This window comes from Culex quinquefasciatus, chromosome 2, assembly GCF_015732765.1.
Source record: "Culex quinquefasciatus strain JHB chromosome 2, VPISU_Cqui_1.0_pri_paternal, whole genome shotgun sequence".
Classification (NCBI taxonomy): domain Eukaryota; kingdom Metazoa; phylum Arthropoda; class Insecta; order Diptera; family Culicidae; genus Culex; species Culex quinquefasciatus.
Window position 1 is genome coordinate 164,380,528 of NC_051862.1, and position 17,018 is coordinate 164,397,545.

General features: G+C 35.7%; 1 protein-coding gene across 2 annotated transcripts in view; it reads right to left on the reverse strand.

Moving 5' to 3' along the window:
* LOC6038084 (histone acetyltransferase KAT7) overlaps positions 1-17,018 on the reverse strand; it is a 200,630-nt gene that overhangs the window by 137,657 nt on the left and 45,955 nt on the right. For both annotated transcript variants that reach the window (XM_038251704.1, XM_038251706.1), the window contains exon 7: positions 3,184-3,277. In XM_038251704.1, the coding sequence (XP_038107632.1) occupies positions 3,184-3,277 (94 nt within the window). The remainder of the gene's footprint in view (positions 1-3,183; positions 3,278-17,018) is intronic.

Sequence of the window (17,018 nt, forward strand, 5' to 3'; positions counted from 1 at the left end):
AAAACTTATAAAATCAACATAATTAATTATATTACAATCGACTCTCTGGCTGTCAATCTTCTCGATATCGATAATTCTCCATCTATCGATGAATTCTTTAGTCCCTTCAATCTGCATGCTTCAATTATCTTCATTCCTCGATATTTTCCCTTGCTTGAAGGATCTCTTCCTCGACGGTCCCTTGGATTCTGTTTGCTTTAAAAATCTCTTTTGGTTGTCAATAATTTCACTTTCTCATGGCTTGCATAGAAGGGTGTTTGACATTAGTTTGTTTATGTTTGATGCACGTTGCCATGATTCTCTCCCATAGCTGGGTCTTTATTTTGCATCGTTCTGTAAACTGATGATTCTCTTCCTCGACGGTCCCTTGGATATTGACAACCAGAGAGTCAACTGTAATAAAATTAAAAAGATTTTGAAATTTTATAAATTTTATAAAATTTTATGAATATTATAAAATTTTATAAATTTTATGAATTTTATAAATTTTATAAATTTCATAAATTACATAATTTACATAAATTTTAAAAATTTAGGAAATTTATAAAATTTATAAAATTTATAAAATTTATAAAATTTATAAAATTTATAAAATTTATAAAATTTATAAAATTTATAAAATTTATAAAATTTATAAAATTTATAAAATTTATAAAATTTATAAAATTTATAAAATTTATAAAATTTATAAAATTTATAAAATTTATAAAATTTATAAAATTTATAAAATTTTTAAAATTTTTAAAATTTTTAAAATTTTTAAAATTTTTAAAATTTTTAAAATTTATAAAATTTATAAAGTTGGCCTGAGTAATCAGGGGGCAAATTTTTTTTTCAAAAAACTAAAAAAAATTAATGAAAATTTAAGTTTAATCAACCGAAAACCAGTTAATATACATTTTCCTGCATTTATAATAATATTTAGCATGTTTGAACTCCTTTAAAGACATTTTAAATTTTCATGAAATACTAATCTACAGTCCCACAAAAAGTTTTTTTTCGCAAAAAAAATCGTCATTACATTGATATTTTGAAAACTAATGATCGGAAAGCAACTGGACGCGTGTAAAATCCATTTTAAAACACTTTTTTCATCCAAATGTTGAAACCAAGGCTTGTTATTTCAATTTTTTGCCCCCTCCTCGACTTTGGTCAAACCGAGGGACATAAACTTCAAAAAATATTTGCAACGGCCTAACAAAATTTAAAAAAATACAAAATTAATGACATTAATAAAATTTATAATATAAATAAAATTAATTAAATAAATAAAACTAATAAGATTACTAAAACAATAATAATAATAAAAAATGACTTAAACATCTTAAAAAATGCAGAAAAGAATCATACAGAGATGATTTTTTTCAATTTGTGAAGCAAAAAACTTAAAAAAATATTTTTGATAAAAAATTTGACAGACAGTTCAAAAAAAAGTTTTCCTAATTAATATCTGCAATCTGGATTTTCTACCGAGTTAAACTATAGAGCAAAATATGCCTTATTTATGAAAATGTTTTTCCCCTAAAGTTTCACGTCTTTTTCCGAACTGTGGACCCAAAATTTATAACTTGATGAAGGATTAAAAGCATAAATAAGTGTTATACGACGTATTCTTAACAGTTATCAATCTATTTTACAAGTTTTCAAAATGAAAATGATGTTACAAATGTAATGATGATACAAAAGAAATTGAAAAACGTTTTGACTGATTCAATGTATTTTATAAGAAAACAGATTTTAGGAGATGATTAACACCTTCAATCTGTTTTTGATGAAGGCAATCCGGTTTGATTGTAAAAATACGTAGTTTTTCCACCCCGAAAAACCAAATTACAAAAAAAAAAAGTGTAATTTGTTGGAATTTCCCTCCAACAACCCCAATCAGAGGATTTGATTGCCAGGGAGGTGAAGGACCTGGCCGAATCGGACACCGTGTCCTGCAAAAGGCCCCCTTAGTTTTCCAATTGCCACCGCCTTCTTACTCTTACCCCGTGCCAAAAGTTGGTGCTGTTATTTTAGATCCCTGGCGTTAGATAACTATTTGTTTTCCATTTTTCACAAGTTGTTTTATTTTGGGTCATTAACCCCCCAAGGGTTTTTCTTTCCATTTTTTTTGCTTAATTTTTGGCCAGGAAAGGTTTCCTTAGGGCCCTCTGGGCCGTGCGGAGGATGATTAGTTCTTGGCATGTATGTTTTACATTTGAATAAATTATCCTCACACGAGAAACGAGGCTCGGGGGTCGCTGGAACATGTTCATTAATTCTAGTTTTTCTCCACACGACAAATAACCCTTTTTTATGACAGGCAGGACCCTTACCCTCCGACAGGGTTTGCTTTTTTATCGTCGATACTTTTTTTTTTGGCAAACGATACACTCCTTGTCGTTTCGCAGATTTTTCCCCCCGGTGCAGGTGTCTTGGGCCTTCCCTTAACCCTCTACTGTCTAAGATATGTCTTTTTTTTAAACGTTAATATTTTCATAATTGCAAAGGGACTGAAAAATGTGTTATTAAAATATTTTTTAAATATACTTGAAACCTGGAACCATTATGTTAAAATTTAAAAAAAAAGTTTTTTTTAACCTATTTTCATTCTTAAGCACAGAAAAAAAACAATTCCCGTAATCGTGAATTGTTTTCATGATTTTTTTTTTAATTTGAAAACCACGGAGGAATTTATTCAAGGGTATGGTGCATTTGCACTATAATCGTGAATATATTTCAACGTGGTTCTCAAATTTATGAACACAATTAATGATTTTCAGAATTGATTTTTTTCCGTGAACTTTGAAAATCAAACAAAAATTTGCTTAAAAACTCGAGCTTGCCAAGGGTTAACACCAAAATTTCAGTCTTTTTTTCTGTTTTTGACTGCGAAACGCACTTTGGCCGCGGGGACCTTTTTTGTGCAGAAAAAAAAGAACTACTCCTTATCGCAAGGATCTGCCGGGTCCACAAATGATCACTTAAGTAGGGTTATCAAAATATCGCGACGTGATCGCTATCGGGCGCTGCAAATCAGCTCCAGCTAATTAGCATTGTACAAGGAGGAAAAAAGTACCCACGTGGACACACCAGCTCGGGACGGTAATTTGATACATTAAAATGACACGTTGGAGAGAGAGAGTGATGTAGTTTCGCGGCCTGATATGGTTAAGGCACGGTAGGGGTATTGGTACTTACTGAAATCTATTAGCAGCCGACCGTAACCCTTGCGCTGGTACGGGGGTAACGTCAGAATGCAGGACACGTTGTAGTTGAGGAAGGAGTTCTTTTCCTGTGAGGGGGAGAGGGCGAGAGGGAGAAAATATGGGGTTGTTTAATAAATGTGGTACAAGTGAATACTTAGCGGAGGAATTGGCAATTATTATGAGTCACACTTTTGGGGTGAAGTTTTGGCAACAAAAAGCGATATTTGAGTGAATGTTTATTATTAATGTTTAACATTAATAGTTCTATTACATCAACATCATTCATAACTATTTTGCAAAATATTATTTTTTCAAATGAATTTAGCATTTAATGAAAAAAAAAGTCAACGTCCTAGAAGAGTATCGAGGCCAGTATTAACAAAGCAAATTCAGCGCAAATTGCAAGATAGTTTGTAAATTTAATTAATGCTATTATTCCAATGGTCGCCTTCCCTAAGGTGTCCAGATATGATTAAGAGAATCGAATCCAGAGGTTGTGCTTTTGTACCATTATTTTTATTTGATTTGAATTTTCATACCATTTGGGATAACGTCGAACTATTCCCGACCGTGAGAAAATACCTGAAAGTCGAACTACCAACGTCGTCTACAAAATTTGAGAGTAACACACAATTTTGGCTGCTGTCCATACAAAAATGGTATGTGAGCAATTCTCGCTGAAACCGTCCCACTAGATGCACATGTTCTCAAATCGTTACGGCAATGTTCTCATTCGATTCAGCGCCCCAAAAAAACATTAAAACAACCTTCGAACCAATGAAAATGTCAGCCGTTAGCCACCTGTAAATAAAAACTTGTATCGAACTATGGATTTTTTTCGAAAAAATGCCCTAATTTGGAGAAATGATATCTCCCAAAATACATTACCAAGCATCAAAAAGTTATATATCGTTGGAAAGGCAATCGCGAGGGCTTTCTATCGCACTTTGAAAAACTCTTCAAAAATTATTTTTTCAAGGGTAATTTTAAGGGTTTTTGAGAAACTTACTCTTAATTTTGAATTTTGACCGTGTTCGCAACCACTTATCATTACGCAACCATTTTCATTAAAAAGATTGGAAGATTTTGCATAAAATCAACTTGAGAAAAGTAGTGCTTTGAAATAGTTTTCGTATAGTTATTAACGGATGAAAGAAATTGGTAAAATTTCAGTTAAAAATAACCAAAGCTCAGACTTCAGAAATGAGGCTTATTTACAGGCAAAACAAAGCAGGATTGTATTTGAGCCGAATATATAGTCATCTGAGGCAAATCTGGACATATAGGATGAATAGGGACAGCTATATCAACTATACTTTCACTCATCAGATCATATTTTTAAATTGTTTATGTAAAAACATACATAAACAAACAAGTTTCTAAATTTTATGCAATTAGGTACTCGGAAAACTAATGTCCTTACTTAGACTGTAGTCTTGATTTGCCACATTTCACTGAAGTAATATTTTATGTACAGAATTTGTTTTGGGAAGATCTGCTTTATTAGTATAACCTAAATCGTGCACAAAAAGTCCAACGATATATAACTTTTTGATGTTTGGTAATGTATTTTGGGAGATATAATTTCTCCAAATTAGGACATTTTTTCGAAAAAATCGATAGTTCAATACAAGTTTTTATTTACAGGTGGCTAACGGCTGACATTTTCATTGGTTCGAAGGTTGTTATAATGGTTTTTTGGTGCGCTGAATCGAATGAGAACATTGCCGTAACGATTTGAGAACATGTGCATCTAGTGGGACGGTTTCAGCGAGAATTGCTCATGTAAATATTCAATCAACTTTTTTTTCACTGAAACTCAATTTCCCAAAATACGTGTTTTTTGATTTTCGAGATTTTTTGATATCTTTTAGAGGACAAAAATCCGCAACTTTTGAGCTATAGAGAAACATGGTCAAAAAATCTGCCGCTGAGTTATGAATTTTTGAAAAAAATAGTGATTTTTGAAAATTCAATTAAAAAAAATAGTGACCATAATGACCATTTCTAAAAATATTTTTTTTTAGAAGTTCAGAAAATTTGCTATAAAATTGTCTAAGAGTCATTGAAGATTGGACTTTGGGTAGCTGAGATAGAGCCGCTTGAAGAAAAAGAAACTCGAAAATTGAAGTTTTCTTAATCTCACCAAAACAACCCACCATCTTCTAATGACCATATCTCAGCAAATAATGGTCCGATTTTCAATTTTTATACATGTTTAATACATCTTTTCGAAAAAATATTTTGAAATTTTTTAAATCAAGACTAGCATTTTTAGTGGGCGTAATATTCAATGTTTGGTATACCATCTGATTTAGACAGACAAGAAATAAGGCGGTTGTAAATATTTTTCAAAGCTTTTTTTATTTAAGTGCAATCAGCTCAAATCCATCTAAAATGCATTCGTCTGCGTTTAAAATCATTTTGGGCATGCTCGTGTTTATTCAAAAATAATTTTAATTTTAGTAAACTTTCGACTAACATCAAAAAGTGTTTTTCGCAAAAATGTATTTTTTTCGTGTGTTTTTCTAACATTTTCCAACAATTTTTTAATTCCTTTCAAATGTTGAATATTCTGGCTTGTAGGTATTTTCAATTTTTATAATCCTTTTAATTTTTTTATCGCCTCCCCTTGACCATGGCCACCAGAGTTGAGGGACAAAACCTTTTTTAAATATTTGCATCGGCCTTATTGTTGGAAAAAAATTTGAAACATTTTTCATGAGTGTAACAATTCAAAGATAAAATTATGCCGTAGAATAAATCAATCTGATTTTTTGTCATCATTTTCAAAATAAAGACAATACTTAAAATTCAAATGAAAACACAAGCACCTACATACATTCAACTAAATACGTTTTTTCAAATACACAAAACAATTATATCAACAAAACTGATGGAAAACTGTCATTTTCCGTTTTCTATTGCTTTTAAATAACGAAAATGTAAAGAAAAGAAATTTAAAGAAAACCTTCAAGTAATTAGATGTATTTTTTAGTCTTTTACATTTATGTAACGTAATTTCATTATGTAAATTACCAATTTTATACATATGGCCCGCAAGCTCATTTGAGCTTCAAAATTGGCCCGGCATCCAAAAACTTTGAGCACCCCTGGCCTACTATGATACTTTTAAGGATGAAAACATTTTGCTGAAACATAAACTTATATTAAATTTTGATGAAATTTATTGAAATTATTTTATTAGAATCATAAAAACTCAGTAGGCAGTGTTCATCGTTTAAATGGGAATTAAATCCACAAATTTTGGAGAAAGTTTCTGCTGGGGTATATCTCTGCTTATGTTGAGCAGAGAAATGGATACTTTTTAAGGAAATTGTTCAGAAAACTGTTCACTACCATGTGATTGATTCGAAAATGTTATAAAATATTATAGTGCTGAATGGCAGAGGATTAAAAGATAATGTTGGGAACCTTTTGAGTAATAAATAGCTTTTAAATTAAATACTCTAATTGTGGTTTGGTTGAGCGTTTTAGCAGAATGCATTACTGTGAATACAAAGAGACGAGTTGTTCCTTTTAATTCCGCTATATATTTTAATATCTTGACAGATACGTATTTCGTCTACTACTTGCAGACTTCATCAGTGTTCTGTTCTCGACTGAAGGTTCATCGCTGGTGTATCCATATTTGTAGTTACTGTAGGTACTACCTCCTCGTTCTTCTTTTGTGCCTGTATAGGTAACAGCTTAAACAGCCACGTTGAGCCGTTACCTGAATCCTTGTTGAGTAAACGTTTGTTGCCTGCCTTGAAGATTTCCAAACTTTCAGCGACAGCCAGCTTCGATGAGTTAGTGATGTGTCTTAAGATGACCGCGTCGCTAGCTGTGATGTTATGTTTTTCCTCGATGATGTGTTCGGTTACTGCTGACTTGAAATGGGGACAAATCCTTTCCGTTTTTCCTCCATGGCAATTTTGACATATGTGTGTATATGCTCATCCAACCTGGTTTGCAGCAATCTCTTAGTTTGTCCAATGTAGCTCATATCACAGTGGCCGCAGGATACCTCGTAGATGCCGGGTTTGCCTAAAGTCGGTATGGGGTCTTTCGTTGAACCTAAGATGGATTCCAACTGGCTGTTTCTACTGCTGAACACTAAATCGATGCCAAATTTAGCCAGTTTTTGTCGTAATGGGCGTGTTATCCTGTAGTCGAATTCTACTGCTGCTCTTCGCAGTGGCTCTGCTGATGGCGTAAGGGTTGTGAGTGAAGTTCTGTGCAGTTTTCTTTCCTTCTTATCGATGATTGCTTGGATAGTTGTTCTGCTGTAACCGTTGATTTCCGCTGTTTCAAATATGTACTCCAATTCTTTCTGTTTTCCTGCTTCGCTGAGGGTAAAGTTGTCATCCTATGTATAAAATAATGATATGCTGCCATCTTATGTTGGAATGAATGGTTTGACGTGGCTGGGATTGTTCTTCTGGTGTTTGTTGGCTTCCTGTAGATCTCGAAAGAAAACGAAGATGGGCAACCTGGTTCTCTTAGGATCAGGATGTCTAAGAAAGGTAACTTTCCTTCGACTTCCATTTCGTAAGTGAATTTGATGCTCCTGCGTGCACTGTTTATGGTGTCCAGTACCGTTGTTAGTGAGTCCCTTTTGATGATGCAGAAGATGTCATCTACGTATCTCCACCAACGTTCTGGTAGTAGGTTTTTGGTTTGTAGTTCGTGTTCCAAAGCTGCCATATAAACATCGCTCATGAACGGTGACAGTGGGTTACCCATCGATGCTCCCATCCTCTGTTGGTAGATGCAATCCCTGAACTGGAAGTAGCTCTGTTCCATGCATAATTTGACGAATGTTATATACTGGATCGTTTTTTGTCTCCATGGTTCTCCCTCGTATTGTGATTGCAGCCAATCCCGTAGAGTTCCTATTGCGTTTTTTACTGGTATGCTTGGGAACAGTGCTGTTACGTCGAAGGAAACCATTATTTCATCCTCAGCTAACCCTTACGCCATCAGCAGAGCCACTGCGAAGAGCAGCAGTAGAATTCGACTACAGGATAACACGCCCATTACGACAAAAACTGGCTAAATTTGGCATCGATTTAGTGTTCAGCAGTAGAAACAGCCAGTTGGAATCCATCTTAGGTTCAACGAAAGACCCCATACCGACTTTAGGCAAACCCGGCATCTACGAGGTATCCTGCGGCCACTGTGATATGAGCTACATTGGACAAACTAAGAGATTGCTGCAAACCAGGTTGGATGAGCATATACACACATATGTCAAAATTGCCATGGAGGAAAAACGGGAAGGATTTGTCCCCCATTTCAAGTCAGCAGTAACCGAACACATCATCGAGGAAAAACATAACATCACAGCTAGCGACGCGGTCATCTTAAGACACATCACTAACCCATCGAAGCTGGCTGTCGCTGAAAGTTTGGAAATCTTCAAGGCAGGCAACAAACGTTTACTCAACAAGGATTCAGGTAACGGCTCAACGTGGCTGTTTAAGCTGTTACCTATACAGGCACAAAAGAAGAACGAGGAGGTAGTACCTACAGTAACTACAAATATGGATACACCAGCGATGAACCTTCAGTCGAGAACAGAACACTGATGAAGTCTGCAAGTAGTAGACGAAATACGTATCTGTCAAGATATTAAAATATATAGCGGAATTAAAAGGAAATACTCTAAGTTTAGCAATGGTTGAAGCTCGAATTTGTATCCGGGAAATCAGTTGCTGTATTTTTATGACAAATTGTACAAAGAAAAGATTTTTATTCAGTCGTTTTGAGATTTCCAGCTAGAAATCTGGTAAATTTGGGTTCGATAATTTTGATTTCAGGTCAAATACGTAATTTAGAGTCGCTTGAGGCACAATCATGAGAACTTTGATGGATATGAACAAGAAGCCATCGATTTCCATCGACTTTTCTGAAGAAAAGTCCTATAAAATCGAAAAAAAACTTAAAAAAAAGTTGCTCTAGAACCCCCGACGAAATGTTTCGCTGGACCCCTCAAAATGTCGGGAAAGAGCCCTTCTTTAATGGTGCCAAATATCGGACTTGCTGAATTTTTTATCTTAAGTTTGTTCTAGGAAACACACCGTGTGCATCTAAAAATAATTTTAAAAGTTTGTTTGACAATATTTTCAATTTTTTTGAAGCAAAAAAATCTCAGCTTTGGTACAAAATATTTCGGGAATTCAATTTTTAATGAAAAAAGTCCAATAAGAAATCCATTGATTTTCCTTATAAGAAACGTATGGACATAGTTTCATCTAAATAAAATTAATAAATGCGAAAAATTTGTAAACCTAAATTGGAAAATATTTCGATTTTAACGCTGATTTGAATTCAAGCTTCTGAATATTAACCGATTCTAATTGCAAACTCAAAGGAATAGAAATATTTTCAAAAATAGAAATTTAAAAAAAAAAAAAAACGTTTCTGAAGTAATTTTATAGCATATGGATTGATTAAAAATGATATAATTATATCCAAACGTAGCAAATTTCAATAATTATTGACTTTAATTGTCTCCAAATGTGATGTGATGTCACATATAATTAAGTACATTACAAATTACAAAAACAAATTTTGATCATGAAAAAAACGCTTGCTGAACATTTCTGAAACTTTCAGATTTCTTATATCTTTTTTCATATCACCGAAAAATATTTTCAATCGCATTTGAAGATTTAGAAAAAAAGTTTTTTATTTAGTAATTTATTGAGTCATTAGGTTTATCAAATCGAAAACAGCATGCCAAAAAAAAGGTAAATCTATTTACACACTTTGTGACGATAAAATAGACAGTTTGACAAAAACCTAGTACTACGTTTTGTTCAGAAAATAATGTCAAACATTTTGCCACAATAAAGCTTTTGAAAAGATGGTTTCTTAAAAAAAATCCATAACAAATACTTTGAAAAAATGTAAAAAGCAGTTTGTATACCTTTCGCAATATTTAAAAAAAATAAAGTTATTTGTTCATAAATAATGCCTACACCTACACACACGTAATGTATAACATAGCACAACTTTGCTTTAGTTATATTCAGTTGATATGTTAAAAACATTTTTCCTTGACTAATAATAATCTAATCTAATCTAATCTAATCTAATCTAACCCTATCGCAGTCAGTCTTTCGAGGGCATCCTGGAGAATGCCTTAGGTTGATTAACGCCTAGCATCTTCTTGTCATTATTAACATTTGCAGTGCCCCATTGCATTATATTGCATTGAAACATCGTAAACGTTAAAGCGGCCAGGCCAACTGCGTAAAGTTTACCGCAAAGATGATTCGTTGAATTGGATTGAATTTAAGCATCAATGATCAAACAACAACACAGTTCTGAATCTACAGGGGAGGAAGAAACGTGGGGATCTCCCGCTCACGTTCCCGTTTGTTTAGGCAATGAATCGTTGGGAGCACCATGCTAAGAAGTTTTGGTGCTCCGGGACCCTCATGGATGGGACATCGTATTTCCACGAATGCCCTGGACACTATATGCCGTAGTTATAGCGCCACAACTCGCTCACTGTTGGTAGATTAGATAATATTAATTAAAAAGTAATGACATAGATCACCAATATCTGGTGAGTATATAAAATTAAAAAGCTAAACTTTTTTTGCTCAATTGTATGCACGTGTAATCATTCTATATTGCAAAAAAATAATCAGACTCACCTTTAAGAAAACTGCTGAGTTTAAACATCTGAAAAGGAAAGGCATACCTGAGGAGGAACACAACCCTCTTGAACCCCTACCGTTCAGATTCCAGTGTAGAAGAGACACTGTCGCAATCTCTCCCTCCAGTGCCAGCAGGCACCTACTGTCGTGTAAGTCTTGTGGTCCAGGGGATGGCACGCCTTCAAGTTCCGGAGGTCATTCAGCAGGGCCTGCAGCTCGGTCAACTTGGTGCCATTCTCCATCACTTCCAGATGGGCGTAAAACTCTTCCGCGTTGACGATGGTCGTCGGATTCGTGTGCACCACGCAACCAACTTTGGGCTCGTTCCTAGTGAAGCGTCTGGTCGCGGGTTCACTCGTCCGGATCTTTGGCCACGAGCAGGAGCTTGCCGCGCGAAACCTTAAAGCAACCCTCTAGCGCCGATTCGTAGTGCGAACAAATCTGGAACGCAACCCATCGTGGCCTTCATGGCGTTCGTCATGCCAGCGGTTCCTCGTACAGCACGTCCAACTGCTCCTGAGTCAGTGTTTTCACCAAGATCCTATACTCATCATTCACTTCTCCGTGCCTTTTTCACGCCACTGACCTGCCCACTGGGCCACTGGCCTAATCAAAAATGTTCGCGTTGGTCCAAAAACTTGAGAAAACCTTTTTTCCTTAAAACACATCGTAGAAAGAAAAAACGACAGCAGAAAAAACACGTCTGCCAACACGCCCGGCTTACTGCGATCCCAATCCACATTTTTCCTTGACTAATAATAACATAGAAATTTAGATAAAATTGAAGAAATTGGTGAAGAAAATTTTCAGCAAACTGAAAAATAATACAAATTAAAGTATAAAAAATTCTGATGGTTTCCATGAAAAATCACTTAATCTAGTTATTATTCAACTTGCGTTAAACCTTTGAATGGCGGTTTGGCCGGTAATAATTTTTTTTTCAAAAAATTGACTACACTCACATTTTCATTTTCGCAAAAAAAAAATTCTTGTTGTTACAGGAGAAATAAAACATATTTTTAGAGATTTACTTTTTTCTAAAGATTTGTTCTTACATTTGTTTTGATTTTGATTCATTGAATTGATCAGAAATTCAGTTCTCAGATTTTTGAACAATTCGATACCGTTTTTATATGGGCAGCTTTCCAATTTGTGGATTTTTGGAAATTTGTGCACGAACCAATATGATTTTAAATGGCTTTTGTGGTTATGGCGAAGGGCCTTACAATGTTCCAGTAATTGGAAAATACAAAACTTAGCCAATGGAAATTGCTTTGAGTTAATTTTATCAAAAATGATTTTTTTTGTTCAACTCTGATTACAGGCTACAAAAAAAAAAAAATCTTAACTTTAACTTAACTTAAAAGTCCTAGTTTAAGTTTCATTATTTTAAAAATAATTCAAGCAAACCTGCAACAATAAATCAACCAATTTGAGAAGAGGGGTCTACCCCTTGGAACACCATCAAGCTAGTAGGCAGGTGCTAGCGGCAGTCGAACCAAGGTAGGTTTCATTCATAAAAATGGAAATTTTGTGCCTCCAGGCCTAGCCACACTACACGGTTCGCGGCCATTTGGTGAAACATTGAGGCCCATTTGTAACGCCAGGTTTCATTCATAAATATTTACCACTCACTACTAAGTGTCTTGTGTGTGTGAGTCAGTACAAGTTGATTTCTATAAGTTTAGGTTTTTTGTTATTTTTTCAAACTTTGACTTGTTTTAGAAGGAACTTAAAAAAATCAGGCGAAATATCAATTTCCAACCAGGGATCGTTGGCCTTGGTTCCCTACACCAAAAACCGCAGCATCCTCTCTCAACTCCACATTCAAGCAAAAAATCTCCGCTGATTAAACTCGTCTGACCTCTTGAGATAAATACAAACAGTCATCTGCGAGAACAATAATCGTCATCATCAGGGCCCGGACCAGCCACCAACCTCTCAGCTCGGAGGGACAGGGATTGCTTTTGTCTCGAGATACACTGAAAGAATGACGCATAGCAACATCACATGTTTTACACATGAATCCGCCCCATACGACTAAGCATGCGAATATCATGGGCAAATCACATCAAAAAAGTTCAATCTGCGAAGTAGTAAATTCAAGTGAAATTCCCATCAAACTGAAATGAAAAACACTGCACCTTCACATGACATCACACATGACTAACACGTGGATTTTTTATAAGAATAAAATGGATTGCACGTATGATTTCAATGAAAAACTTTCTTTCATTCTTTTGAAAAATATTATTCAAAAAATCTCTTTAAAATAAAATTTATTTTGCACTATTTTTTTTTTTAAATCACAATAAAACACTTTTTGAACCGAGGTTTTCGGCAATGGCGATGAGTTCTGACTGACAATCCTCAAAATTCCACCGCGAACGCCTCCGGCACCGCTCCAACTGTCGGGTTATTCGCATATATTCCTGGTCACTGGACAGCTTTGTGCCTCCAAAGGCCGGTGATATTTTACGCCGGCACATTTTCGTCCAAAGGTCATGCACCCGATTTTAATTTGCTAGAAAAGTGACAAAAAGCATGTTTTTAATTGATTGCCTTTAGTTAATATATTTATTCTACTATACTTACATTTTTTAAGCTACTTGCTGCTCAAAATAAAAACTTTTAATGACCCTAATTCATTTTTAAAAGAACGAGCACACAAACTCGACATTCTGCAACTCGCCATTTTGATTTCTGACCAGTTCTCTTCATTCGCCATCACAGAACAAAACATGCGAGTCTAACGTGGTTTTCACTTGAAAAGCAACAGAAAAGACGAATGGGGCCAATCCAAGTGTAATTCATATGAATCAAGCATGAATATCACATGAAAGCATAATGGTGTAACTATGGCTGGTATTCAAGTGATGGTCACATACATTTGAGATACAAAACATATTGAAGTCATGAGAAATTCACGTTAGTTTAACGTGATGATTTTCAGATATGCTCACGTGAAAAAGCACATGAATTTTCTGTGTTGGTTTCTTTCAGTGTAGGGATTTCTGCGTCTTCTTCTTCAGCACTTTCCTCCGCTCATTTCAATTCCAGCTGGAAAACTCAACCCCGAATAATGGCAGCAAATCTGCTTCGTTTTCTTAATCTTTTCGCCGCAGGATTTGTTTCTATTTATTTATCTATATTTTTTCGTTTTTTGCAACAACAAAAAAAGCGAAACTCTGCCAGCGCTTGATGGCGATGGAGATTCGTTTTTTTTGCATCACGGTTGGTTCCAGTTTGATTACAATTTTGTCTGTTGGGTTCGGTTTTTTTGTTCTTCATTCTAAACCCGAGTATTTTGTTTTTATTTGAAATTAATTTTAAGTCGAAATTGTAATGATGATGAGATAGGTAAATGAAATTTTGCATCAAAAGATAACTTGATTTTCCGCTATAAACACTCTATTTAGCTATCTCCAAAAACGCATGTATCAAATGTGTTAATTATAAAACTTTATGAACGGATAAAAATCCACCTAAAAGCACTCATCGCACCGTTACCCGGTGCCATCAGTTTATTTATATCTAAACTGCATTAATCGGCTTAGCTGCTGTAAAATGTTGTGACCCGATAGTAACAGACCCCAAACTCGTCTCGTCCCCGCCACTTGCGACGGAGTGAACATCACTTTAACACGATCGCATTTCGTTAATTTTATGACTAAACATAACTATTACTTTCGTTTCATTCAAATTCACTAGATGACTTAATTGACGCTGATTGAATGGGGGGAAGGCTACATTCATTTGGCGCCTCAGCTTTTACGACTGCATTTCAAAACTGAGTTTCGCATTTTTTAGTCTTTGAAGGTGGTATTTTTAAAATATATTATGGGTGGGCGCGTTAGGGAATTGGAAATTGCGTTACGACACCGATGTTCGGCAAACCGGAAAGAAGCGAACGTTGAAGACTTGGTCAAATATTTGATCAGAATTGGTGTTATATAAAAAGAAGAGCAAAAACCTGGCCAAAGTTAGTTAATATTCGTGTGATTTTATTACCTGAGCTATTTTTAGTGTAAATAATGTTAAATTATCAAAAACGATATGGGTAATTTCAAGTCAACTGGGTACACTTTTGGACTCAACCTTCACCGATTTGAACCAAACTTGGAGGAAACATACATCTATCGATTCGATAGTAAACAGAAATCTCAAGTATAGTGCCAATTGGACCATTCCTCTATATTTGGCACCGATATCTTTTTTGACGATTTTCCAGATTTTTTTTATTCTTTTACTCTTAACTTTCCAACTTTTGGACCAAAAGATTTTCTTCTGATTGCATTTTATAGGAAATTGTCCAAGGAATGCATTAATAAAATAAAATTTCAACCCTTAAATGCCTTCCAATATTGTTTCAATACAGTTAATATATTAAGTGTAAATATGGGTATCCGGCGCCGTCGCTCCGTGCCGTACTCAAACACTTAGGAGCCCAGGGCGGCGAACACCCATACTCCCATAGGTCAAAAGATAGGTAATTTCATGGACTAAAACCCTATGGTATTAACTTTTTGGCCAATCGCAGTTTTTCTCATGGTTTTTTGATTTTTCTATAACAAACATTTTACAACGTTAGTTTCTGCCCTGTAGGCCGCCATAGCGACATTTTTTGGTCTCAATTTTGTCATATTCGGAATCCTCAGACAATTTCACGTAAATTTGAAGTATTGGAGTGGTAAATTTGATTGGAAAAATTGCCATTTAGAATGAATTAAAATATTTTTTTTATAATTTGTTGGATTAGGGATAAAACAGGTTTTCGCCTACTTGATACAGCATTTGACGTATTGATCATAGGGTTAATAAAATCTATTTCTTTTTTCAAAAATGTTTTATTCAATTATTTTGACGTAGACTTACGTCTTTGTCGAAGGTACTGGGGTGTCATTCCAAAAAACCCGGGCCGAAGGCCCTGGATTACTGCGTCATCCGTCAAACGCTTATATCTTCCTTCCCTCTAATCGAATCGACACGATTTATGTGCCATTCGATTCGAAAATTATTCAGCAATTTGCTATAAAACTTTCATTGTTGGCAAAATAGTTTAACTATTGAAACAATTGAATGTTTTAAAATGTTTTCAAAATGCAGAGATTTTGCAAGCAAAATGAGCGCTTCCCACTCACGGACGGGAATGTCAAGTACCTATTTTGAGGGGAAAATCATCCGAGCAACGCGACCGAGTGTCGGTCGCGAAAAAGGAGGGGAAGTAGCGGGCCGAAATCATACATAAGAACGCGCGCCAGAGCCCATTCTATCATTCACGTCTCAGACGTCGGACCGGCAGCAGCAGCAGCAGCAGGAAAGCTCAGCCCAGAGCAGCAGCAGCAGGAGAGAGGGACCAGAACTGGAAAAGAAGTGCGCATCGCCTTCTCGTCGTCACCGTCAGCCAGTTGCCTCTCGATGGCCGGACCGTTAGGATCTTTCGTGGTTGCTGTGGTTCGGAGGTGCTTCAATCCCCATCCCTCGTCCCACCCGGGACGAGGCATCAACAAGATGAGGCGCGCGCCTGCTGCCTTCCGCCGAAAAGCCTCTCGTGGGTCAAGCCTTGGTTGTTAAACAATCGGGACATCCAACTAGCTCGTCGCATTCGCGGCGAGCGCTTCTGAAAGATTTACGTCTCATCAAATTCTAGTGTTGAAAGAGTTGCCCTCGTCCCACCCGGGACGAGGCAGCGAGCTAATTTGAATTTAAATTTCAGGAACAAATTTTGGTCTTCGGGGGCGACGGATTGCACAGCTTTCTGAGGCTGCTCTCGCCCCCAACCCCTATGCCCCCTCTCCCCCTCGGCTCGCTAAAATTCCTTCGTCTCTTTCTTTCCTCTCTTTGCCGTTCGTTCGTCTTCTTCGACGGCCATGCCTCACGATCTTGAGCAGTTAAGTGAGGAACATGATCCAATTTTACTCGAGGCTGATTCGTTTGGGGATATTTGTGCCACAAAAGTTTCAGAAAATGGGATTCAAACATTGTTTGTTGTTGTGTATATTTCGCCAAGTGCAACATACAAACAGAAAATTTCTTTCTTGATCCGGAATTTGTTCTGGTATACAAAGCAGGACATCCGCATTGTTGTGTCTGGGGATTTTAACATTGATATCCTCAAACCGGAAAATTTGAAATTTGTTGATTTTATGAA